At 48.3% G+C, this 11,060-nt stretch overlaps 1 protein-coding gene across 3 annotated transcripts; it reads right to left on the bottom strand.

Annotated features, from left to right (window-relative positions):
* Positions 1-4,452: 4,452 nt before the first annotated feature.
* On the bottom strand, positions 4,453-9,792 carry LOC123601414 (calcitonin gene-related peptide 1). Of its 3 annotated transcripts, XM_045484615.1 has the most exons (6): positions 9,254-9,777; positions 8,303-8,403; positions 8,087-8,181; positions 7,671-7,823; positions 5,370-5,554; positions 4,453-4,907 (listed from the first exon to the last, which is right to left on the bottom strand). In XM_045484615.1, the coding sequence occupies exons 2-5, from the start codon at positions 8,306-8,308 to the stop codon at positions 5,395-5,397; spliced, it is 414 nt and encodes a 137-aa protein (XP_045340571.1). In that variant the 5' UTR covers positions 8,309-8,403; positions 9,254-9,777; the 3' UTR covers positions 4,453-4,907; positions 5,370-5,394. The 3 variants fall into 3 exon arrangements, with proteins under 3 accessions (XP_045340571.1, XP_045340570.1, XP_045340572.1); XM_045484614.1 differs by lacking the exons at positions 4,453-4,907; positions 5,370-5,554 and adding an exon at positions 6,318-6,802 and having other exon boundaries at positions 9,254-9,792; XM_045484616.1 differs by lacking the exons at positions 4,453-4,907; positions 5,370-5,554; positions 8,303-8,403 and adding an exon at positions 6,318-6,802 and having other exon boundaries at positions 9,254-9,786.
* Positions 9,793-11,060: the final 1,268 nt, after the last annotated feature.

Below are 11,060 nucleotides of genomic sequence, written 5' to 3'. Positions count from 1 at the left end.
GAAACCAATACTACACTGATGTTAACTAACTTGAATTTAAATTAAAAAAATAAAATAAATTGAAAATAAAAGACTTTTTAAGGAAAAAAAATATATGTATATACTTGCCAAATGACAGCAATCCCATTCCAAGGTATTTACCTAAAAGAAATAAAAAATCATTAGTTTCCTAGGGATACTATAACAAATTACCACAAACTTGGTGGCTTCAAACAGCAGAAACTTATTCTTTCATTCTGGAGGCCAGAAGTACAAAATCTATGTGACAGCAGGGCTCTCCTCCCTCCAGAGACCCTAGGGGAATATCCACTCCATGCCTCTTATAGCTTCTGATGGTTGCTGGTTAACTTGGCTTCCTCAGCTTGTGACTCTGCCTCTTGTCTTCTCGTCACCTTCTGCTCTGTGTGTATCTTCTCTGTGTATCTCTTATAAGACTATATCACTGGATTTAACACCCACTTATACAATCCAAGCTGACCTCATTTTCAGATCCTTGTAAATTATATCACCAAAGACCCTTTTCCCAAAAAAGGTAACATTCACATATTCTGGGGATCAGAACATGGACATATTTGGGGGGGGGGGCGCATCCAGCCCACTACACTTACTTTCACTCAAAAATCTATACACAGAAATTTATAGCAGCTGAATTCATAAATTCCAAATACTGGAAACAATCCAAGTATCCTTCAAGGGATAAATGAAGCAACCATAGTACGTGCCTACAATGTAATACTGCCCAGCAATAAAAGGAAACAAATTATTCATACATGCAACAACATGGATAAATCTCAAATGCATTATGCTAAGTAAAAGACTCAAAGCTATATACTGACTTCATTTATTTGATATTCTGGAGAAGGCAAAGGGATATGAATAGACATTTTCCAAAGAAGACATACAAATGGACAACGGGAACATGAAAAGATGCTCAATGTTACTAATCACTAGAGAAATGCAATTCACAACCATGATGAGGTATTACGACACCACTCTTAGAATGGCTATTATCAAAAAGATAAGAAATAGCAAATGTTGGCAATGATGTAGAGAAAAGGAACCCTTGTGCACTGTTTTTGGGAATGTAAATTGGTATAGCCACTATGGAAAACAGTATGGAGGTTCCTCGAAAAATTAAAAATAGAATTACCATATGATCTAGCAATTACACTTTTGAGTGTTTACCTGAAGGAAATGAAATCATTATCTCAAAATGGTTTCTGCACCCCCATGTTCATTGCAGCATTATTTACAATACACAAGACATGGAAATGAAATAAGTGTCCATGGAGAGATGAAGGGTACAGAAAATGTGATACACACACACACACACACACACATCATTTATATATACAGAGAGAAAAATATATAGATATAGGTGTAATGGAATTTTATTCACCAAAAAAAGAAGGAAATCCTGCCACTTGTTACAACATGGGTAGGCCTTGAGGGTATTACACTAAGTGAAATAAGTCAGAAAGAGAAAGACAAATAGTGGATGATCTCACTTATATGTGGAATTGAGAACAAAAACAAAAACAAACGCCAAATTCAGAAACAAAGCAGATTGGCAGTTGGCAGAGGTGGGGGATGGGGGAGGTTGGCAAATTTAGTGAAGGGAATCAAAAGGTACTAACTTCCAGTTATAAGCTAAGTAAGTCCTGGGGATGTAATGTACAGCATGATTACTATAGGTAATAGTATGGTACTGCATATTTTAAGGTAGCTAAGAGAGTAGATCTTAAAAGGTCTCGCTCATAATCATAACAATGTGTAGTGATGGATGCTAACTCGACTTAGTGTGGTGACCATTTCACAATATCTACAAATATCAGATTATTATGTCGTGCACATAAAAGTAATACAATGTTATGTGTCAGTTATATCTCAATTTTAAAATATAAAAAATACACTATACAGACAGACATAACAGTTGTTTCCGGGGGGTGAGCGGTGGTGCAATTGACTGCAAAGGAGAAGCATGGCAGACTTTTGAGGAGCAATGAAACTTTTGTATCTATTTTGTATCTATTGAGGTGATGACGCAAGTCAATGTATTTGTGAAAGTTCACAGAACTGTGCACAGAATGGATTTTCTTTGTGCAAATTTAAAACCTTGTGCCTAAATTAAAAAGAGATGCTGGAGCTGGGACTCTGCAAGCTGCATTTTCCTTCGTCCGGTGGTCTGGCAGAGAAGACGTTTCCAAATTTCCAGTTTGGTTCCGTTTCCCCATACTCCTCCAACAGTTTTGTCGCACCCTTTCAAAGAGCCCACATCTGCCCACCTCTCTTCTCAGTGGTCTGAGCATCCTTCTCCAAGGTTCTAGATTGTCAGTGCCTGACCTCTTCTTATCTTTGTTCCCCCAGCCCTGAGGATGGTAGCTGCCTCCCTCGCTTCCTGTCTCTGCACTAACTCTTGTTCTCTTTCATCTTTTCTCAACCCTACTTAGTTTCTTTTTTTTCCATTTTTTTAAATGTATTTATTTGTTTTGAGAGAGACAGAGACAGTGTAAGAGGGGATGGGTAGAGACAGAGAGAATCCCAAGTAGGCTCTGCACGGTCAGTGCAGAGCCCAACACAGGGCTGAGACTCACAGAACCATGAGATCACGACCTGAGCTGAAACCGAGAGTCAGACACTTTTTTACTTAGCCAACTGAGCCACCCAGTGCCCCTACTTGGCCACTTTCTTATATTCTTTCCATTAAAATTATTGATGTGGTTTCTGTTTTACTGACTAAACGTTGATAGGAAACCAACGTCTTTCCTATGCCCTACACGGTCCTACATGATATGATCTTCCCTCCTCATTACTTCTCAGACCTCGCTTCCAACTTCTCTTTCTCCTCATTCACTGATTCACAACAAATAAAGCAGATAAAGAAACATGTTAAATCTCACCATAGAAATGTGGTCATCAAGGGGTGCCTGAGTGGCTCAGTCCATTAAGTGTCAAACTCTTGATTTCAGCTCAGTTCATGATCTCATAGATAGTAGGATCAAGCCCCACACTGAACTCTTCACTGACAGCACAAAGCCTACTTGGGATTCCCTCTCTCCTTCTCTCTCTGCTCCTTCCCTGTCCACCCCCCCCCCTCAAAATAAATAAATAAACTTAAAAAAAAAAAAAAAAAGAAATGTAGTCATCAGAATTCAACGGTGGAGAACCCCAGTGGACAAATAACTTAGTTCCTCCAACAAATAAATTGCAAAAGGGAAAAAAAAATAATGGAGGGCAACGTCTAGATTAGAAGAGCCTTAAAACATATAAACCAGCAAAAACAAAAAACATATAAACCAGCAGCAATGTGGAGACCTAATCTGAGCCCTGATTTTATACAGACACCAAACACATATAAGATAATGGAGGAATTTGAACCATGACTGGATGTGAGATGAAGGAATTAAGAAATTAATGTTAATTTACTTTAGTTGTTAAATGGGACTGTGGTTATGTTTAAACGTCCCTCCCACATACGGGGAAATATTTATGGATCTATAGATGTTACAATACACCTGGGCGGTGTAAGAGATGGCACATAGGTGTAATAACATTGACCATAAAAGGATCATGTGTTGAAGCCAAGTGTCTTCATTAGTCCGCTGGGACGGCTGTAACAAAATGCCACAGACCAGGTGGCTTATAAACAACAAATATTTATTTCTCAGTTCTAAAGGCTGGGAAATCCAAGTTCAAGGCACCAGCAGATTCACATCTGGTGGGGGCCCCTTTCCTCACAGCAGTTCTTCTCACTGTGGCCCCACATGGCAAAAGAAGCAAGGGAATTCTCTCCACCCTTATTTGTAAGGGCACTGGTCCCATTCAGGAGGGGATGACCCTTAAGACCTAATCACCTCCCCAAGTTCCCACCTCCCAAGACCATCACTTTGGGGCTTAGGTTTCAATATACAATTTTTTGGCTAGGCAGGGTAGGGTGGAGATGGAGGGAGGGCACACAAACTTTCCAACATGTAGCACCAAGCAATGGGTAAAAGGGATCCATTTTATTATATAAAGACTAGGTTGCTTGTATGTTTTAACACGGTCCATTTGTCTTCAAAATCTGAGGGTCTGCCATGTGAGGCAGTTAGGTCAAAGAACAGCTCACAGGTCTCTGGAACTCATCAGAAGCCATTGTCAAGAAGCATATAATGCAGTGGTTTCAACTGTAGGCTCTGGAAACCAACACCTGAGTCTACTATTGTCTATCTCTGTGACCTTGGACTTCACTTCTCCAGGCCTCTGTTTCTTCAGAGGCAACATGGAAATACCAATGGTATCTCCTTCGTGGAGTTGTCATAAAGATTAAATGAATTAATACGTATAAAACACTGTCTTAGAATATCAACTGTCCCAATTTGAGTAAGCACTCAAAACATGTCAACTGTTAGTGTTATTATTATTACATAGGGAAACAAGTTGAAATGAATCACCAGGGTCTCAAAACACATGTATCCAAAATATGTTTTTAATCTTGATGAAGTTGACAAATGATACAACATTGAGATTTCCTTAAATAAATTCTACAGTCATGTTCTTAGACAACAAGGCAAAGCATCACCATTACCACATGTCCCCAGAGGCCACAAAGGCAATGACTTATTGTCCCCCTAAGGTTTGCAGAGCTGCTGCGATCAACAGGATAGCTCTCAAAGAACCAGTTTGCTACCAGATAAGCCAACGATAGATGCCACCACCACACTGACACACACAGAGTCAAATATAAAAAGGATACACGATACATATGGAATTAGCTTATTTTGCATTCACTTTCATTCCTTGTAAGTGACAAAGGTGCTTTTTTCAGTATCTATTGGGATGCAAACATGTATATCTTCCATGGGGCCTTCTCACCAAGTGTTGTCAACAGAAATTAACAGAAGTGGTGAGTTCAGCTTCATGGTGACCTGAGATGGGAAAAAAATAAAATAAAAAAAGAAGACAAAGAAGGAAGAAGGAAGAGGAAGTAGAGAAGGAGAAGAAGGAGGTGTTGGCGAATAAGAAGGACAAGAAGGAAACAACCACAATTATTATAAAAAGAACACAAATGTACAGGAAAACAGCATTTACAACCTATAGGTATGAGATGTAGACAGGCTTTTAAGGCAAATGACGGGAAAAAAAGCAATTATCATTTGGCAAGCATTTTATTTCTCATTTCTCTTCTCAGAGAGATGACGCTGCATGTCTGCAGCCTGTGTCAACGCTCTGATTTCAGGCTGAGTTGTGGAAGAATCTCACCACTGAGAAGGAAGCATGTAATTGGAAAGAAGGGATCTGAAGACCCTTCCCAGGTCCAGTGGGTTTCATAATGTGGCTCATAATCCCCAAATCCCCTCCCCTCCGACCCAACGGAAAAGGGCAGTCACCTTCTTCCTGGAGCCACTGAGCTGCTCAGGCATGAAGGTCCCTGCGGCGACGGCCAAAGGCTTCGGAGCCCACGTTGGTGGGCACAAAGTTGTTCTTCACAACACCTCCAGATCTGCTCAGCAAGCCTGCCAGCCGATGGGTCACACAGGTGGCAGTGTTGCAGGATCTCTTCTGGGCAGTGACGCTGATTTGCAGGATGGAGAAAGAAGAGGTCTGTCAGCGAGAGGCGAGGGGCAGGAGCCTGCCCCTGAGGCCTTCATAAAGAGAATTTCAGCTCTTCGACATACCGCTTAAGAATAAGTGTTTCTCCTAAATGCAATTATTAAAGCTGTTAGGAGAAGTGGCCTGGCAGCTTTTGCTAGGAGCCCTGCCCAAAGACCTTCGTGAAAAAAAAACCCAGTGCCAATGTGATGAGCACTGGCTGTTGTATGGAAGTGTTGCATCACCATATCATACACGTGAAGCTAATATTACGCTGTATGTCAACTAACTGGAATTTAAATAAAAACTTTAAAAAAAAAAGAAAAAGAAAAAACCCCGTGTCAAGCCATGAGGCATGTACTGAAATCAGCACTTACCGTCACATACAGTCTCTTTAGAACCAGGATGAAGTGGTCACCAAAGGCCCAGCCCAATCCCAAGACATGCAAGGAGCATAGAGAAACCATAGAGCAGCCACAGGCACCATCAAAACCACTTTCCATGGGAAATGAAAATTCCCTGACGTCTTACCTGAAAGAGGCTGTGAGAAGAGGGAAACAGCTTCCTCCCCTAGAAGTGTTTACCTGTTTCTCAGCACACCTGTTCTTGACGGTGGAACTGGTTCACAAGGACCACTCACCAAGCCCTGTACCCAGCTACCCTGAGGCTAATGCTACTTTTAAGCATAGGTTCTGGGTACTCTCAAGCCTTGGACACGACCAGAGGAATGACCACCACAGTGCAAATCCTTTTAGAAAATAGGTTTATTCATCAATGATGAAACCTGAAGGATGCAGCAGAAATTGGGGACTCTACCATGAAATCCTCTGGGATCTCAAGAAGCTTCCCTCACTCTTGCCTCTAACCTGGCCTATGAGTCCCGCTCTCTTCCCTTCCCTCCTGAGGTCCCCCATATTCTCTGTGATAAGCAAAGCTACCAATACCAGCTTGAAGAGCAATCAGAGTGGAATCTGCATGCATTTAGTTCAAAAATGGGAGCAAGAAGGGAAATCAGGAAGGAGTGGAAGGAGTCTGGTTGCCATCCTGGGGCACCCCAAAGCGGGGTTACTGGCCCTTCTCCAAGCTGCTGGCTATGTCCCTTTTCTTGCCAGGTGTTTCAGCCCCGAAGCCGATGCCAGAGAATGTATGAAAGTTGTTCAGGTCCTTCGAGTATGCGCCCAGCACACAGGTACTCAGATTACTGCACCGCTTAGCTCGGAAGCTGTCCAGGCTGCAGGGAAAAGACATGCCAGACAATACCATGCGCCAGGCCCGCCCCTGAGGGCAGTCATGCAGAAAGTTAGACGAATGAGGGGCACCTGGAGCAGAGGCAGGAGGGGCAGGCAGGAGGGCAGCTCACACATCCTCCATTAGGAGAACTCCGAGGTTTGCTGAGCCAGGGCAGCGTGGGGCAGGGTTGTAGCGGGGAAGGGGTGCCCTTTCCTAGCCTTCCGCATGCTTCTCAGTCCCTGCTCTGCAGAGAGGTCCTTAGGGTAGATGCAGGTGCAGCACATGCCAGGCAGTGCCGGGGCCGGGCCAGGGGCTGGCGTGAGCTCCAGGCTCAGGGGACACGGGGAGGAGGGGCTGGGGAAGGGCGTCTGGCCCCATGACAACATGCACGTCTCCACAGATCCTACACATCTCAAGCCCCCAGACCTACCTCAGGTACTGCTCTACCTGACCCCACCCTCTGCAAGGCCTTTGGCTTCACCTTGCAAATGTGCAATGAAGGCTCCTTGTGGGTGTGAAAGAACAACACACACAGGTTAAATTTCTAAAACATCCTGAAATATGCTGAGTCCATCCCCTGGCTTCACACTTACCGGTCCCAAGTCAGCCAATGCTGGGAGTTTCCTTAGGGCAAGACCAATTCCCCCCGAGTAAGTGATTCTGTACCTCCCCATTTCATTTCCTAAAAGCTTTCAGGAATGTGTCTTTTTGTCTAACCACAGTCTCTTCAGCTACACCTGGACCTCTGTCTTCCTCAGAGCTTGAGAATGACTGGGCCCCAGGGCCTGATGAACAACCACAGCTTGCTGGCGCCCTGGCCAGATGTTGTATTTCCTGGGGTATATGCCAGGGCAGGGTGGGAGCCTTACCTGGAGCCCTCTGTCTCCTCCTGCTCCTGCTCCTGCTCCTGCTCCAGTTCATTTGTCTTCCCCTGCACATAGGCCTTCACCAGGGCAGCCAGCAGGAGGCGCCCTTCCTTCTCACTGAGTGCGGTGGGGTCTGGGAGGCTCTCCAAAGCAGACCTTCAGGGGGCAAGCAAATCCAAGAGAGGCTCTGAGCCCCTGACTGCCTCCACCCCATGACAAGTAGCAAGGCTTCCTGGTCCCTGTGACCTACCCTGAGGATGTGCCCCCTCCCCCGACTCCCAACCCACAAGGCCCAACCTGAGGTCCACCTGAGGGTCTTAATGCACCAGGAGCCTTGCTGCTGTGACCTCAGAGGCACAGAACTGCCTCAGTCCAGGGGCAGTAGAAGGGGAGTGTTCTGTGGCTTCTGGCTGTCTCACCTGAATGGTGCCGCCTGGAGGCTGCCTGCCTGGCACAGGACCAAGATGCTGAAAGCCAGAAAGGGGGAGGACTTCCCGAAGCCCATGATGCCTCTCTGTAAAGAGAGAATGATATTACCACTGCGCCAAGACCAGCCAAGGCCTGGGGCCCACAGACCTAAGTGCCTGCTCTGCCGCGCAGGTCTTGTGGCCTCAGGTTACCCCACCTCCCCAAACCTCCATTCATTTGCCAGATGGGCTGCTGTGAATCTCAAAAGATACAGTGCAATGAATGGCTTTGTAGAGCAGAAACAAGTGTCTCAGGGTGTGGTGGAGTTCTGTGGAAATCGGGGAGAAGCCACAAACGAGTGCATGCATGCACACAAACCCACACCTTCCTTCCGCCCTTTGCAGAAAACAAGCGGGGACCCACCCTAATGTCAATTTGTTCTCCCATTGCTCTAGTCTTCTCAGGAACTGAGAAATCTAGGACCACCTACCCCTTTCTTTTGGACTTGGCACTAACGCATGGGACAGGAAAGCAGGAAGGGTACCTTGGAAAGGAGCACTGGTCTATCCACCCAGTATCTGGGTTTGGATTCGAGGAAGATTTTAAATGTGCAGTTACCGGTGTGTCAGGGCTCTGCCCGCCCAGCCCATCTACGCTGGAGCGCAGTTTGGCAGTGGGTGCTGGGCGCCAGCATCTGGAAGTGAGCCCCCTTGTCCTGCGCGGCTGACTGCACAGTCGCAGGTCCCCTCCGTGCCCCAGGGACTCTCGTGGGCTGGCGGCGCCTCACAAGAAAGCTCAAGGCTGCACCGTCCCGAGAATCAAACATGATCCCTCAGGACACAGACCGCGCAGGGCATTCCCAGACGAAACTCGAGCAGGATCCTGCACGCCCAGGGGTTCTAACGAAGGGGCCGCAGACCCGCCTACCTGAGCTCGCGGAGCTTCCAGCGCCCAGGCAAGCCCTGGGAATGCTTGAAGTTCCACCTGTGCTAATTAGAAGAAAATGCTCTCCTCTCAACCGCCCTCCTTCCCCTGAGCGGGACAGAGAGCTAGGAGCACCTGCCGTAGGTGGGCCGCGATGCCCGTGAGAGGCAAAGGAAAGGCAGACAGATGGAGCAAACTAGATGAACTAATCCAGAGGCAAGTTATTAGAGTGGGCAGAGGGGGGAGTTCCTCACCTGGAGACGAGTTTCTGGAGAGCGCGAGCGGCCGGTCCACCCCGTTGGACACAACGCCTGCTGCGGGCGTCTTCCCCGCGGAGCTCTCGGCTCTTATTCCAGCGACAGTGGGAGGGGGGTCCCCACGAGTCCGCGCGGCCAATCCAAAGTGGCCAGGACCGACCCAGCTCCAGTGGCGTCATTGCTCGCTCTCCCTGCACTGGTTCTCTAGGGAGGGGAACCATCCGCTCTGGCTGTCTTTTGCAATGAGGTCATTGCTTGGAGAGCGGGAGGGCAGGGAGGGGTGGAGAGCTTTCGACGACGTCCAGAAAATGAGGGCCAATGGAGGAGAGTTTGGAGTCAGCCACAGTGAGGGACCAGAGCTTCTCTCACTGTCTTGGTGCCTGAACTCTAGTCTTGAAGCCCCTCTTGCTATGCCAGTAAGGACCCCATCTGGCCACCTGGACCCCGAGGAGTCCTGGGTTCTAAAAAGGGATCTCAGCTGAAATAGCCCACTGTGAAGGAGTTGGATGGAGCAGGGAGGGGTGGGGGGAGGGAGGGAAGAGGGGCCCTGAAACATTGATCTCTTTGGACCACCTTGGGTGCCCCTGAGATAACCTCAGCACTTTCCTCACCCCCCAGACCACCTGCGCCCCGGCACCCTGCACCCCTCAAAGTCGTTTTGCTTCTAGTCTGGCAGCCAGCCAAGCCTCCTTCGCCTCACTTCTCTGGGACGGGTAGGAGTGGTCGGGAGGACTGGGGAAGGGGCTAAGCTGTCACTGGCTACAAGTAGTGCTAGGCATTTCCCTCCTACTCCAGAAACCTCGACTGTGGGTTCAGCATGCCCCCCTCTAACCCAGGACCCTGCACTGCGGCGCCGCCGGAGTTGGTTTACACAGCTGTCCTGTGCTTCTGGCTTCTGTTTGCTAAGCTGCTGGGCTGGGACAGCCTGTGCCCAGGTTTCTGCCCGTCTCGCTCCATACCCCTGCCCCACTTCTCTGAAGCGCTTCATTGTCGAGCGGGCGCGCGTCCTGCGCGGTCCCGCAAAGGAGAGCCGGTGCTGCAAGCCTTAAGGGCAGACTTCAGACTTTCACACACGCGCCCCTCTCAGCTACAGGCCGCTGGTGAGCGCGCTCACACTGCCCGCGGGGCGCACGTCCCGGGCTCATACACCTGGTCCCCAGCCACCTTTCGCATTCACACACGGACACTCCTGTCAATAGCCAGCACTTGCTGCAACAGACGCGCCTTCGGAGCTGTTTGCAAGTGAGCGCGCGCGCAACAACCCAAACCAACTTCTCCCAGACCCGAAAGCAGCCCCCAGAGTTTCTGCTTTAGGAAACAGGCACGTTTTACACACACACACGGGTGCACACTGTTCCCCAAGCACGCACATCTGGGCGCATGGACTCAGCCTCTACCTTCTTTCTTGAGGAAAGGCAGTTTCTCGGAGTCGGCGCTGCGGGTACTCACAGCACCCGGGCGAGGGGAAAAGATCCAGGGCTCTTACGGAAAGGGGCGCAGAGTGGACTGGCAGGTAGAGGCAGTGGGGAAAAAGTGAAGAAGTATCACCCACCCTCCGGACATTAGGCTAGCCCTTTCTTGGGATGGGGGCTGTGCCTCCCCAAAGCGCCCTCGGGCCCCTCCTAACTTCGGGTAGCCTCTAGAGAAGCCTCGCCCAGAGGCTCGCGGCATCCCACCCGCTGGTGCTTCCTGCTTCTGCAGATCAGAAAGGCGCTCAGGGGCTGCCCTGTGGGTCTGTCTTTTGCTGTTGCAGGACCCTGCCTTCGGAGCGACGACGGGTTGTCCTCTAGCACCTGGGCCACAA

This window comes from Leopardus geoffroyi, chromosome D1, assembly GCF_018350155.1.
Source record: "Leopardus geoffroyi isolate Oge1 chromosome D1, O.geoffroyi_Oge1_pat1.0, whole genome shotgun sequence".
In the NCBI taxonomy this organism is placed as follows: domain Eukaryota; kingdom Metazoa; phylum Chordata; class Mammalia; order Carnivora; family Felidae; genus Leopardus; species Leopardus geoffroyi.
This window is presented reverse-complemented; position numbering and strand designations above follow the sequence as displayed.